The 15,595-nt window shown below is 39.0% G+C and overlaps 2 protein-coding genes across 2 annotated transcripts; one reads left to right on the forward strand and one right to left on the reverse strand.

Moving 5' to 3' along the window:
* Window positions 1-735: 735 nt before the first annotated feature.
* On the reverse strand, window positions 736-4,591 carry mrps24 (mitochondrial ribosomal protein S24). Its single transcript, XM_085358688.1, has 4 exons — window positions 4,385-4,591; window positions 2,951-3,028; window positions 2,560-2,671; window positions 736-1,157 (listed from the first exon to the last, which is right to left on the reverse strand). Exons 1-4 carry the CDS (start codon window positions 4,424-4,426, stop codon window positions 874-876), a joined length of 516 nt encoding a protein of 171 aa, XP_085214814.1. The 5' UTR covers window positions 4,427-4,591; the 3' UTR covers window positions 736-873.
* An 868-nt stretch (window positions 4,592-5,459) lies between these two features.
* On the forward strand, window positions 5,460-12,080 carry nudcd3 (NudC domain containing 3). Its single transcript, XM_085358689.1, has 6 exons — window positions 5,460-5,802; window positions 6,164-6,471; window positions 9,885-10,017; window positions 10,106-10,249; window positions 11,093-11,281; window positions 11,557-12,080. The coding sequence occupies exons 1-6, from the start codon at window positions 5,605-5,607 to the stop codon at window positions 11,665-11,667; spliced, it is 1,083 nt and encodes a 360-aa protein (XP_085214815.1). The 5' UTR covers window positions 5,460-5,604; the 3' UTR covers window positions 11,668-12,080.
* The last annotated feature ends 3,515 nt before the right edge of the window (window positions 12,081-15,595 follow it).

Here is a 15,595-nt window from a genome sequence, read left to right on the forward strand (position 1 = left end):
AGCTCTGACCTATTTTTTTGTTTTTTGTGAAATAATTTTGTTTCTGTATGCAAAGTAAAATAATTTAATCATCTGAAGAAAAAAAAAAAAAAGGTCAGATCGTCTGCCAACATCACATTCCACAGAGGCTCCTGCCTGACCTCATCTGTCAACCTGTCATTCAGCATTGCAAACATGAAGGGACTCAGAGCCATCCCTGATATCTCTGTCATCTCACCCTGACTATGAACCCCTCTGTCACTCCTACTCCACACCTCATCTAACGAGCTTGAAAAGAAAGCAAAAAATGCAACATCATTCTTTAAAAAGATATGGATGGATGGGGGCTTTTCCATTGCTGAAAAAACCCCACTCAGGGTAGAAATGTTTCTTCATAGGATAAAGGTGATCAGATCCACACTCTCCTTTAAAAGGAGAGGTGAATCCAAATCACGACAACAAAATTGCCACACAGCATCCAGGAGCTCTGGATCTTCTTCCGGGAGGGGTTAGAGGTTCAAGTATTTCTTTTGTCACCTGTCTGTAAATCTGCTGATGACACAGTGTTTGATGTATTTTCACATTTTAAATACTCATATGTGCAGTTATGTCAATTTCCTTTGCAAACCAGCACTATAAAGTATCTCTTAGAATTCAAGGTTTATTTATTTAACTTCAGGAACAAAAGTTGATGAGCATTTTGTAGAAAATGCAACAGGTTTCACCAGCTAATTTTATAACAACAGTGATCTCCTCTCTCCTAACTTAAAATCCTTTTGAGGACATAAATAAAACAAATATTTGAAATCTGCTCATTCATTTTTCAAAAATCAAAAAGGTAGAAACTGGTAGCACATCTACTATCTACAGAGAAAATGGTTACGGACAGTTTAATCAGAGGTACTTGTACACAATCTTATCCTGCAGGGTCTGAATCTCTAACTTGACAGGGCATTTGTAAAAGTGTGACAGCAGTGACTCTGTATAGCCAATCAGGAAGTAAAACTTCTGTGGTGGTATCTTCTGTAGCATCACTGCGCACACATTCAGCAAATTGCCACGCCTTTTGATGACAATCTCATTGGCCAGGCACCCGTGGAACGTCCCAAACATGAACCTCCGAATGAAGACATCTTCTACAGTGCGTTCAGCTGCCCCATCCTCTCCTTTGAGGTTACCTATCAGCAAGAGAGAAAAAAAACTGGAGCTGTCGTGAAAGATTAAGAGGAATTTGGACTGAATTACACATTAGCTGCGGCTGATGGACAAAGATGTGCAAACGAAAAGATCACTGCCTCTTCAGCAAAATATTTATTAATAAGGCTCACAGTCACATTAGACAACATAAATCTTATTTTAAGTTTCTTTACCATGTTTAATATTATGTTTAGAGATATAGTTGAAAAGTTTAATATTTATCTTTAGGTCTTAATTTTGCTTAAATTATGCATTTTCTGTAATAAACTGCAAACACCATATGGAGACACTGAAAAGTATCAAAAGACAGAGCAGCGTTTGATGAAGTCTAAAAAGATTATAAAATGAAACCACTAGTTGCTGCTGTCTGGCTGTGGAGAGCACAATCATCATGACTCTATAAATTGTTCCCGACAGAAACAAGTGCACTGACGTGCAGCAGATAAAAGCTGTGTGCTCGGCCTCACTTCAATAATCTGAGACACTGAACTGGACCTGTCCTGTTCGTGCTGCAGTTTTGATGAGTGAAATTCTATTATTTTATTGCTCTGTTGTTTAGCATGTGTATGGTAATTAACAGACTAATACAATAAATTCTGGTTCCAAAAAGCCAACTGGGCTGCAAGCAAAATACTAACAGGGAGGCTTCAAAATGCACAGTGTAGAACCAACAGGTGATGTCACAGCGGCTACATCCATTGGTTTGCTTTATAGACCATCAAGTCAAAAAGAGTTTTGATAAGTCAAAAATCAGCTGTCTCTCCAGCAAGTCTCTCATCTCATGGTCAGACAGACCCAAACCTCATAGTTTGAGAACAGTTAGAGATGGTGGTTCTCGTTCTTCTACGCAGCCTAATCAGTTCTCCACTTGCTGCAAATTCTAGTTCAAGCTTCCAGCAAATCTCCACAGAAGAACAAGGACTGCTGATCTCCCCATTGTATCCAACTGCAGGATGAGAGACTAACTGGAGAGCCTCAGCAGTGGGTGAAGCACTGGGTCTTGCCAGCTTTTCTCTTTGAAGGTGCTTGATTGCTGTGGTTCTCTTGAACAGATAAAAATATTTAATCAAATGCTAAAATGAGTTTCGACTTGGAAAATGTGTTGGACACACTTTGAAAACATGGAAATGTTTCCCAGTATCAGTGTGTGGATGGCCTGTGCACAACACTTTAAGTCTGTGGCACAGGAGCATTCAAGCTAAAGTGCATAGTTTGGTTGGACTCAGTGATGATTGGTATGTTGTCTGAGAGCTATCCGCACCAATGACTGCTTCCATAAAAATCACTGAGTTAACTAATTCATGACCAAACATGTGAGAGGACAGTGTGCATAAAATCAAATGTGCCTAGCGAGAGCATATTCTCAATCTCAGTCATGCTTACTGGTGTGCTGTGACAGCCATCCTTTGCGGTGGCCAATGTGGTGAGGATGATGCGCTTGCTCATAGGTCACAGGTTTGTCTCCTTTCCCTACTCGGATACGAGCGGCTCGATTCTGTAAAAGAGAAAGACAAAAGAGCACATCTTGGGTATATTTGGAGAAAACACTATCAGACCCATTGAAAGTTAATCATCTATAACAACCTAACAGCCTTTGTAAAAGCAACAAAAAACCTCAAATTACTATTTTTTTTTAAATGGTTGTGACCTCTGAACCACTCTGACTGTGGCTCCGGTAAAGTATCAGAATACTGTGAAAGTTAAAAAGATAAACACTATGTTAAACAGTTAGTGTTGCTGATACAACAGCCCTGAGAGGGTCAAGGCCGCTTACCTTGCAGCACGACACAGTAACATGGAGGCCCCTGCTTCCAGAGAAGCTGCACAATGAGCTGGACCAAGCTAAGGCGCTCTGCAAAACAGGTAATGTGGTGAGAGTGAAAACCAGTGAGTAAATATTGAATTGATGGTCAGAAATCATTTCAAAAGCAAAACGGTACATCTGGCTTCTCCCTTATTTCCCAATGGGGATGTCAAAGCATGTGGCTCAGCATGTTTGACTTAGCAAAGATAAGCTGGAAGTCCTTGCTGATGCAACACTCCTACTTAGCAGGAAGAGGTGTTGGGCAAGACAAGGCTTTGTAAAACACTGAAATGTCTGAAGCAATTGTGCTTGAATTGTAATACCTACTGACCACTCTGGCAGTCATTACATCTGCTAATGCTAGTCTGTGAAACAATCATGCATGCTAGCATTGGACAAACAAGAATACTTATTAAAACTAATAACTTATTACTACAAATAATTATAATCAAGACATCTTTTGGAGTATTATCCGTACAAACATTAATATTTGGATCATGACAGCAAGCTGTGACTGTAGTGAACAGTGGGTTTCAGCGAATTTTATTTTCTTCCTGTGTTAACATGCAGAGGCTGTTTCAGTTGCTTAATAATGTAGCGCAAAATATTTCAAACCAAGTTAAGAAAGGAAAATACAAGGAATGGAGATTTTCACTCAGGCCCTCAGGTCTAACATCAGTGACTGATCTCATTAATGCTCTTCTTGATAAATGGACAATTATTTCCACAGACAGCCTCCTAAGTCTTGTAGGAAGCTGATTTTGCTGCAGAGGTGGAGCAACTCCCCACTAATGCTTATGGATTTAGCGTGGGATATCATGGAAGCTCCTGTGGGTGTAATGTGCAGGTGGCAAAACACTTTTGTCCATATAATGCATCTCTGCAACACAGTGCACAGATGTCTTGGACATAGTGTCAGAGATGTTGTATCGTTAAATCACAGCTAGTCTAAACTGTCTTGTGAATCATTCCTATTGCAAATTGTTTTAAAGTTGTGTAGTAACGAGTTGTTAAAAGGTATTTGTCGACATCTTAGTTGCCGTTCTTAGTATTCATAATACAGTTTCAGATATTTTGATAAGGCAAAAGGCTGTTATAGATGTTTCCATGTTTGATAATTCAGGTTCGTAGTGCCACAAACAAACACGTTTGGTTTCTGTGGTCATACAACGCAGTAGTAACAAAGTGACACAAACGTTTGTTACATGTCTGAAATTTTTGCTATTTATCATAGAAACCTAGGCAGCCAAGAGCAAGTTAGCTAACCCCTAGCTTAAAATTGTTTATATATATAAAGCCTTACCAAACGTAGCGCTAAATTAATGGGTGCACGCCGATAGCTACACGGTCAACAAGACTTCATGGAAATTAAGTAAATGTTACGGTTTAAAATGACTTTCTTACCAGCACCCTCACGTTTCCTATGCTGCTCAAGGACGCCGCCATGTTTTATTCAAATAATTAACTCGTGGTACTAAACTACAACACAGCAGTCACTCTGTTTATTACTGTATAAATAGCCGAAGGTTTACGAAAGCTCGGTAATAATTATAACACGTAAAAATAACAAAATTAACGTTTCTATACTGAACTTGAGCTGTATACTGGAACTGTTTTTTCCACAGGCAGTTTCCACAAGTTTCCACCGGACAACTATTAACCTGAACCAACCGGAAAGAGGGAAAATAAAAGTTTTAAGTTAAAGATGAGTGATATTTTAGAATCAGAATCAGAATCTTTATTGACATTGAACGAAAATTGTATGCAAACACACAGTTTAATTTACAGTTTAATTGCAAAGTTTTTCCTCACAACATGTTCTCGTACGAATTGTTTTTAAAGCAAGTTAAAATTCCTATTTTTAACAGATGCATTTTAAAATATAAATTTTGTTACCTAATACGTACTCTTTAGTTTTTTTTAATTTAACCATAGTCGTTATTTTAATTATTAATGATTAATTTGCTTTAAACATTAATATTATTATTGTGTATAATATGCATTAGTACAAAAACTTTTCTTGCATACTTGAGTAATTTTATAGTTATTATTATGTTTCTGTTATGTATTAACTGTGCTTTATTTAAAAAGAGATTCTTTGAAACCATATACCCTATTTGAAAACATATGTCACTTTTCTTGCGATTATTTGTGTTCGTTTATACTTTTACTTTATTTGTAGTGGGTCCACACTGCAGTGGTTCGCCTAACAAGTGAAGGTAAGTCTAAAGTTGCTTAGCCTATCTGTGCTATTAAAGAATAAATACATAAATATAAGTCAAGAACTGAAAAGGGGGGGGGGTCCTAAATGCGTGATTGTTTCAATTTATATGTATTAAAAAAATAAATAAATACACAAAAACACTACAAATAGCCATAGCTTGTGGTTTTGTTTTGTTTGTTTTGATACCCGGTATCCGATATTTGTCAAAGACTGCACACTTATTTTGAAAACGTTGCACCGGAAGTATTTGTATTGTTCTGGAAAGAGGAAAGTAGTTGCTAAGTAGCGTTATCCTACTCGTCCCACTTGTTTCTTGGCAAACTGTCATTATTTTGGTGGGATAAGTATTGGCTGGAATCATTTGAAGACTTGTTGAGAGGAATAAAGATTGAAAGCTGCGATGGCGTCGCCGCTGGAGATGACAGAGATGTACGATAATGCTCTTCTGGGGATCCTGCAGCATGTTGGGAACATTCAGGACTTTCTGCAGGTCTATTTTGGGTTCTTGTACCGCAAGACGGACTTTTATCGCCTGCTGTCGAGTCCCAATGATAAGATGGGTTTCCCTCCAGGTGTGGCAGAGAAGATGGTGCTTAAGGTGAAATTTCTCAACATTTTAACCTGCTAAATGTAAATACCTTGGCAACACACATGACTAAGTGTACAGTTTATGCACATGCATATTATTTACAATCACAGGTTAAAAATGAAGCTGTTATAATGTTACGTACACTTTTGTGGTCCTCGAGTTTTTTACACTGCAGTGATTCGTCGATGAATTAACACCTACATAATACAAAATAACTCCTGTGCTTGGTGATAGCCTTGCTGTCTATATGAGCCACAGACCTATAGCAATACATTTGTTATTGTCCTAAGACTGGTGAAGGTTATATCCTAATCTAGAGTTGTCTGCCTCTCAAATGATGATAAGCGATAACCTTTAAATCTTTCCTCAGACATATAAGTCATTCGAGAAGCTGGCGGAGCACGACAGAGAGAGAGCAGTGAGCAATCTGAAGAAGAGAGAGGAGACTAGGTATGTTCCTCCTGCAGTTCAGGAGCTGGAGGTTGCCTCTGAGCCTTGTGATGAAACCAAGCAGCAGAGTACAGAGGCGGTGCAGATGGAGAACTCCCCCTCACGTTCTGGGGATGTTTCAGCTCCAGCAGCCTCAGGCACATCCGTCTGCTCTCAGCAGGATAGCAGCAGCAGTCCAGCAATTTGTGGAGATCAGGCAGCTGCAGCCAACTCGAAATCCAAAGCAGGGTGAGTAGCTACTAGCGTTTTTTAACCTTTGAAGCATCTGTTGTTTTAAATATGGTCCAACATAAACATTACTCTGCACATTACAGTGTTTCAGTAAATGCACTTGTCAAGGTCAATTTTAGGCCTTAAAATGACTTTGTGACAGGATGCAGACTTTGGTGAAGGTTAGTTGCAGCGCTAACGCAGAGAGACAGACAACCACTGCACTAACATTCACACCTAAAGGCAATTTAGAATCACTAGTTAACCTAACCCTGCCCCTGTCTCTGGGCTGTGGGAGGAAGCCAGAGTACCTGGAGAGAACCCAGGCAGAAACAAGGAGAACATGGAAAATATTTATATTTATAAACTAAGACAGAAAATGTTCACTGCTAACCAACTTAGTTCTGCTGTACTTTGCTGTACTATATTGCCAGAAGTATTCACTCACCCATCTAAATAATTGAATTCAGGTACTCCAATCGCTTCCATGGCGACCAGTGTATAAAGTTAAGCACCTATGCATGCAGACTGCTTCTACAAACATTTAGGAGCTCAGTGAATTCCAGCATGGTTCCATGATAGGATGTCTCCTCTTCAACAAGTCCAGTTGTGAATTTTCATCCCTACTAAATATTCCACTGTCAACTGTTAGTGATATTATAACAAAGTGGAAGCAATTGGAAATGACAGTAACTCAGCCACAAAGTGGTAGGCCATGTAAAATCACAGGAACAGGGATCAGCAGATGCTGAGGTGCATAGTGTGCTGAGGTGGAGTCAATCGCTGCAGAACTCGAAACTTTACGTGACCTTCAGTTTAGCTCAAGAACAGTGCATAAACACACTCCTAAATCTTGTGTTATAGCTGCAAAGGATGGACCAATATCATACTCATACATATGAAGGGTGACAAGTGAATATTTCTGGAAATATAATGTATAACCACTCTGCACTGTGTGCGAGCAATGCTATGTGCAGACTAAAGTGCCTCAAATGTCAGCAATTTTGAAAAAGACAGAGGAGAAGGAATACGTGCCTCGATATTGGATGAAGTGATGTGTATAGGATATGGAATGGACAACTGTGTGATGTACTATACAGTGGAGCAAAAAAGTATTTAGTCAGCCACCGATTGTGCAAGTTCCCCCACTTAAAATGATGACAGAGGTCAGTAATTTGCACCAGAGGTACACTTCAACTGTGAGAGACAGAATGTGAAAAAAAAATCCATGAATTCACATGGTAGGATTTGTAAAGAATTTATTCGTAAATTAGGGTGGAAAATAAGTATTTGGTCACCTCAAACAAGGAAAATCTCTGGCTCTCACAGACCTGTAACGTCTTCTGTAAGAAGCTTTTCTGTCCCCCACTCGTTACCTGTATGAATGGCACCTGTTTGAACTCATCATCTGTATAAAAGACACCTGTCCACAACCTCAAACAGTCAGACTCCAAACTCCGCCATGGCCAAGACCAAAGAGCTTTCGAAGGACACCAGGAAAAGTATTGTAGACCTGCACCAGACTGGGAAGAGTGAATCTACAATAGGCAAGCAGCTTGGTGTGAAAAAATCAACTGTGGGAGCAATCATCAGAAAATGGAAGACATACAAGACCACTGATAATCTCCCTCGATCTGGGGCTCCACGCAAGATCTCATCCCGTGGGGTCAAAATGATCATGAGAACGGTGAGCAAAGATCCCAGAACCACACGGGGGGACCTGGTGAATGACCTGCAGAGAGCTGGGACCAAAGTAACAAAGGTCACCATCAGTAACTCACTACAACGGCAGGGAATCAAATCCCGCAGTGCCAGACGTGTTCCGCTGCTGAAGCCAGTGCATGTCCAGGCCCGTCTGAAGTTTGCCAGAGAGCACATGGATGATACAGCAGAGGATTGGGAGAATGTCATGTGGTCAGATGAAACCAAAGTAGAACTTTTTGGTACAAACTCAACTCGTCGTGTTTGGAGGAAGAAGAATACTGAGTTGCATCCCAAGAACACCATACCTACTGTGAAGCATGGGGGTGGAAACATCATGCTATGGGGCTGTTTTTCTGCCAAGGGGACAGGACGACTGATCCGTGTTAAGGACAGAATGAATGGGGCCATGTATCGTGAGATTTTGAGCCAAAACCTCCTTCCATCAGTGAGAACTTTGAAGATGAAACGAGGCTGGGTCTTCCAACATGACAATGATCCAAAACACACCGCCCGGGCAACAAAGGAGTGGCTCCGTAAGAAGCATTTGAAAGTCCTGGAGTGGCCTAGCCAGTCTCCAGACCTCAACCCCATAGAAAATCTGTGGCGGGAGTTGAAAGTCCGTGTTGCTCGGCGACAGCCCCAAAACATCACTGCTCTCGAGAAGATCTGCATGGAGGAATGGGCCAAAATACCAGCTACTGTGTGTGCAAACCTGGTAAAGACCTATAGTAAACGTTTGACCTCTGTTATTGCCAACAAAGGTTATGTTACAAAGTATTGAGTTGTATTTTTGTTATTGACCAAATACTTATTTTCCACCCTGATTTATGAATAAATTCTTTACAAATCCTACCATGTGGATTCATGGATTTTTTTTTCACATTCTGTCTCTCACAGTTGAAGTGTACCTCTGGTGCAAATTACTGACCTCTGTCATCATTTTAGGTGGGGGAACTTGCACAATCGGTGGCTAACTAAATACTTTTTTGCCCCACTGTATGAAAACAGTGAGATGGGAAAACAGAAAAATCATGTGTGAACTCTCTATTGTATTTGGAAAGTTTAGTGACTACATGTACTAGACTTGAGGCCTAGCAGAAAGCCATTAGCCGCAGCTTCCTGTGTAGCCACAAGACTCCAAAATATTTTAACTCCTCCATTTGTGGCAGCAACTTGTACACAACCTGTAGGGGCTACTCTACCCTTTTCTAGTCAAGGGCTGTGGCCTTGGACTTCAAGTTGCTAAATTTCATCCCATCCACTTCATACTTGGACTGGAAGCTGGTTCATTGCGACCTTAAGGTCATCTTGATGAAATCAACAGAAAGACAGCTTTCAAAAGAAGTAGAAGTAGTGACAACAAGTGACACTGGATCTCAGCCTCTGCTTCACTCTTAGGTGGAATCTTCCTGTGAAATTATAGTTTGAAGGTGTTTATTTTTTGTTTGTTTTGTTTTCGGGGAGACAACAAAACTAAAATTGCTATTTTGGATTTGTTAGACTTGTATTAAATTTATTAAATTAAATTTTGTATGGGTGTGCAGGGTTTCCACCAGCTTAACAGTGGTTCTTACTTAACTTTGGTAGCTTCAAAACATTTTAAATAATGAGGCTTTGCACTAACGAATGATTTCTAATTTGATTCTGAAATGGCTCATGCATTTCAAAATGTAGTGTCAGTATTTAAGACGTTTATATAAAAATTGTGTTTGAATTTTGTGTTTTAGACGTCAAGAAAACTTCCAGTCCAATCCCGACAGTTACAATGGGGCAGTGAGGGAAAATTACAGCTGGTCTCAGGATTACATGGATGTGGAGGTCCGCGTGTTTGTGCCCAAGACGGTTGTTAAAGGCAGACAGGTGAATGCAGGTCTATTTAACTATGTGAGACACCAGTAATACTTTTTTATAACACTTTACTTATTGTAACTGTGTTCACGGCCCACAGGTCAGTGTTAGTCTGCAGACCAGTGGCGTGAGAGTATGTGTGAGGGATGGAGCCGAAGACAAGACACTGATGGAGGGTGAATTCACTTACAAGATCAACACTGAAAACTCTCTGTGGAGTCTGGAACCTGGACACTGTGTGGTTGTGAGTACACATAAGCATTATCTAATTTTTGTAATAACAACAAGAACACTCCTGAAGAAAATGTGGCAATGAGTGCACCTTCTGCTATTTGAGTTATCAGAATATGAACTAACAAGAGGGATTAACACCTATCAGGAGCTAACATCTGGTTTTATGGTAGTAAAAAGAAGAAAGAAGGTCACTGGCACTGGCTTGACTGGCCTGACTACTGGCTCATAAGAGGCTGTCATAGCTGTTCCAGAACCAGAACTTGCTTCAAAGCTGATCAGCGAAATCTTAAAATCAATTGTAAAACACGAAGCCAAGCCAGGAGAGAGGAGGCGAGAGTGGTGAAGAAGGAATTGCACTAATGTAGTATGGAGAAATTAAAGATTGACTTTTCCATTTCAGAGTTCGAAAGCTCCGATTTAATTTGGAAAATTCAATTCTCTATGAATAAAAAGTAAAACAGGAGCTACAGTCCAACCTTTCTGTACACCGAAGGTGACAAGGGCTGTAGATGATGAATAATGTGGTGATCGAAGACAAAAATCAAATTTTGTTCATGTTAATGACTATTAAATTGCTTATCTTTGTGTAAGATATTGTTCTTTCCCTGTGGGGATATTAAGTTAATGTCATGTACAGGAACACTAGACTCTACAGAGACTCTGCATTGCATAATGAGATGTTTTCATTTAATGTTTAGTTTAGAAAGAGTTAATGCTCTCTAGTGCTTGGAATAACAGGATAAGTGTAAAAATGAGTTCTGCTCTCAAAAAAGTAATTTTATCAAAAGCCAGTGTTGGCTTTTCAAAGATTGTCTAACATATTTGAATTGAACATCCTGTCTCTGAATTACAGTTGTCACTGAACAAGACATCAGAGGTTTGGTGGAATGCGGTGCTCAAAGGCGAAAAGGAGATTGATATAAACCAAATTAACCGTGAGCGTTCCATGGCAACAGTGGATGAGGAGGAGCATGCTGTTCTGGACAGGCTCACATTTGACTACCACCAGAAGCTGCAGGGAAAGCCACAAAGTCACGAATTGGTAAGGAGCAAATTAAAAAATAACACAAACTATTCATTACACACACACACAGGCTATATCTATATTATCTATATTATTTCTGTAAAATAAAAACGTTTATCTTATAATTCGGCTTAAATGATATTCAGTTATTGAGTCAAGTCCTTAAAACCTATTCTGACAAATATAGTTGGAAGTCACTGCTGTAGTGCACCTAGATTGTGTGTGAATTGTGAGGATGTTTGTTAGCATGAAAGATACATACATAACATATCTGTGTCCATGTTTCTTTGCAGAAAGTGCATGAGATGCTGAAGAAGGGATGGGATGCTGAAGGGTCACCTTTCAAAGGGCAGGACTTTGACCCATCTATGTTTGACATCCCACCGAGTGCCGTGCAGTTCTGACATGCCACAAAACCTCAGCCAAACATGAACTGAAGCATCTCCATTTAAAGAGCTCATGGCAGCAGAGGCAACACTTATTAACACCTTTGAAATGCTGGAATGATGGAAGTTTGTCCCTAATAAAAGAAGCTGCAAATTTTGCAAATTTGTTGAGATTGGTGGGAAGGGAATATTTCCGTATTCTGACAGGGATGAGTCATTAAATTGAAGCTGATATGTACTATTGTACACTGTTTGACTCTTGATTCAACTCTGCAGTCCCTATGTGTTATCTGCCCTACTGATTCTGTTTTTATTTCAAACTGTGATGATTACCTGCTGGTTCGGCTTCCTTGCTCTGCTGTTAATGACTACACAAAACAAAAAAAAACAAGAATAAAAAAAACATCTAACAATTTACAAATAAATATGAAAAAGGGTTTTCTGAACTCCTCGAGTCCACGCCAATCTTTGGATAAGATTATTTTTTTTATATATATATATATATACAGTACACATCAAAATCATACAGTGTTGTTAAAATACATCATACGTTTTAGTTTTATTACATTTAACTTACATATGTGAAAGCATAATCATAACTATTATAATCTTTAAAATAAATGTCAAATAAAATCAGACAGCTTCATTTAAACTTAACTTATTTAAATGATTTAACTACTACTTCAGTAGGTAGGACTGCCTTGGATTTTAAACCCTGATGGTGGTGATGAAGATGAGCAACGTGGGAGATGTTGAGAAGGTGGATTGTGCGCAGGAGTCTGAAGGGGACAGTGAGCAGTGAGAGTTAAAATAAGTGCCATGGAGGCTGATTGGTTTAAAGATGGCGGCAGAAAGACGATTGGACTAGATTCTAGTCCAATCGTCTTTCTGACTAGTTCTAGTCACTAGAACAATGGTAAATGGCCTGTATTTATACAGTGTGTGAATGTGTGTGTGAATGGGTGGATGACTGGATATGTAAAGTGCTTTGGGGTTCTTAGGGACTAGTAAAGCGCTGTATAAATACAGGCCATTTACCATTTAGAACAATGACATCAGCATTGCTTTTCACAGCATGGGGAAAGTGGAAGTGTTGAAAAGCAAAGACTAGCAGACAGTGTGATTACAGATGTATTGAACGTGCACATTAAGCTTAGGAATGCATTACTTTAACTTGAGTCTTAAAGGTTCATAGGCTCATAATAACATATACAGATATTAAGGCATTTTATCTTACTGATGTTTCAGTTTTCTGAAATTACTGACCAGGGTTACCTGAGATAGCTAACGTTAATACATGACTTCAACTGATATCTATACCTGCAACGTAGACATCAACTGTGTGATGCTATCATGTCAACATGGACTAAAATCTCTGAGGATTGCTTCCAGCATGTTCAGTCTATGATGAAGAGTTAAGGCTGCTCTCCAGGCAAAATGTGGTCCAAACTGGTACTAGCACGCTGCATCTGTAAAGTATACTAATGTTGTGGCCAGCTTCAGCTGGAGGTGATTTTACCTGTTCTGTACAATACTGTGCAGCAAAAGTCTTAAGCCACCCCCTATTTCTTTACATTTTGATAGAACGGTGGGAAATAGCTGCAGCAATTTATTGAAATGAGTAAATATATGTGGATATATATTAAATAGGGGGAAAAACAGAATTTTTAGAATTCCGATGTGCTTGAAAATCAATATTTAGTATGATCATCTTTTTTTCAATTCTCTCTGCATGGCACATCAAAATCTGACAGTACTTTTCTGTGTTCAAAATTCTATTAATTTTGACAAAATCTCCAACACCACCGGTTGATATGAAGCCCAAAGAGGCTGAAAGAGTCTCCACTGTGTTATACAGAGTACTCAGTGTTATACCTCTCTCCTGACCTTCATACATAATCTGTATGTATTATTGTTAGGTCTGCTCTGAGCACCTTGAGGCAACTGTTGTTGTGATTTGGCACTGTATAAATAAAATTAAAATTTAATTGAATAATAATTCAGATTATTATTCCTATTCAAGACCTATTACAACTGATTTTCAGTCCAGTTCTTGTGTAATGTCAGATATGCAATAGCTCAGCCTTTACTCCCCATTTCCCTTTCTTAAAAATTGCTCTTTGATAGCCGCCCTTCCATTGAAACCATTTCTAATAAGACTTAAGTAAACAGCAGATGGATTAGCAGAAGTGCCAGAAGGATCTAAAATGTCCTGTATCTGGTCAATGCTGTAATCTTTCCTATTTATTAATGTTATAACTTAAAGGTATTGTCCATCTGCTGCGTCCTTTTCTCCTATAAATTTTTTTAAAGAGACACTGCACACCACATCAACATATGCAAGGGTTTAGGCTAATCACACTCTGGGAATCATCTTGTTGGTGCAAAAATACTATTGTATGCCATATCAATCTGTTATTGTTGGCATGTTTTTGTATATTCAACTAAAGAAATTGCAACAAATTATGTGTTTTGTGACAAGCTGCTGTATAAACCCCAAAGACACAGTTTAGAATGGATTCTTTGCAACTTTTGGTCCATTCTTTCAGTTATGTGTCTTTTTAACTAAGAATGATCCATAGGTCAGTGTTAAGTGGCTTAACAAACAAAATAGAATTTTTCAATAGCACTTTAAATAATTACAAGTAAACCTGTCTCCTTGGAAGTGTGGGTTAGGAGTAGTGAGGAGTGGCTTAAGACTTTTGCAGAGTATTATACAGTAATGCTTTCCACATTGATTTGTACTGTAATGTATTCTACTGTTATTAATGCATCATTCATGATAACATGTTAGAAAACTTTTAACTGTAACTACTTACAATATATTCTATATATACAGAATATAATATATACTGATATATATTTTGTAACAAATGTATTAAAGTGTTTTTATTAAATCTCAATAGTAATAAGCTGATAAAAGTGTGAATTTTATTAATAATTTCATTTATGTTAATTATTTGTAAAACTTATTTATGTGCTTATGTCATGGGTATGGGTCTTGAGCCACTGCTTTATGTTTAGAGTGTTGAATCTTGTAAATTATTCATTGTTTTGAGTTCTCTGTTTGTCTGGCTTCCTGTTTTATTTTGATAGTCCCTCATCTCTTGTGCATTTGGTTCACTTTGCTTCCCTTGCCTCCTTATGTTTAATTTGTTCCTGCTGTGTTCCCCAGATGTCTCCACTCTCCTAATCTTCCTCTTGTGTATATATTGGTCGTGTCCAAATTCATGGGCTGCATCCTCCTGAGGCCGCATTTGTAGACCGATTACGTCACAGCGACGCGCCGAAGGCAGTCCAAATTCGTAGACTCCTCCGAATGCAGCTGACAAATGCGTCCTCCTTTTCCCTGAATTTGAAGGATGAAGGATGGGTGTGTCAGGTGTGTCCTTCGTGGCCTACCATATCCCAGAATTCTGGAGTTTGGCTGGGCCAAACTCCAGTTTCCAACAATGGCGGCCACTACTAAGTTTTAAAATTACTCTTACTAATCTTTCTGGGTCACAAAATAAACTTTTGACATATTTTCAGGCGAGAAAGTAGCTGTGTAAACATCAAATATCTGCTCGGTTTATCAAGATATCACATATTTGCAAAAGTGCTTCGACGTTTTCGGAGACGTCTGCTACCCACCAGCTCGATAGCTAGTCGGGAGCTCGAGGGTCACTGAAGCCGCCGAGAACGGCAAAACTCCCGGCACATCATTTTCAGATCACTGCGGACTTTCGCTGCTCAAGGTTAAACGTAATATATAATTCACTTAGACAACCTAAAAATGTTATTGTTGGGCTTTTTTCAGTGTTTTATTTGTTCGTGAGTCAATCGGTTTGGCTGAGATTAAAGTTATTAGATTAGATTAGATAAAATAAAACTTTATTAATCCCCCGGGGGGGTTCCTCCTTGGTTTTTACACAGCTGAATAAACATCAAACAGAAAACTGATTAA

This window comes from Diplotaxodon limnothrissa, linkage group LG7, assembly GCF_057381915.1.
Source record: "Diplotaxodon limnothrissa isolate DT_005_m linkage group LG7, D_limnothrissa_male_GT1.1, whole genome shotgun sequence".
NCBI classification, from domain to species: Eukaryota; Metazoa; Chordata; class Actinopteri; order Cichliformes; family Cichlidae; genus Diplotaxodon; species Diplotaxodon limnothrissa.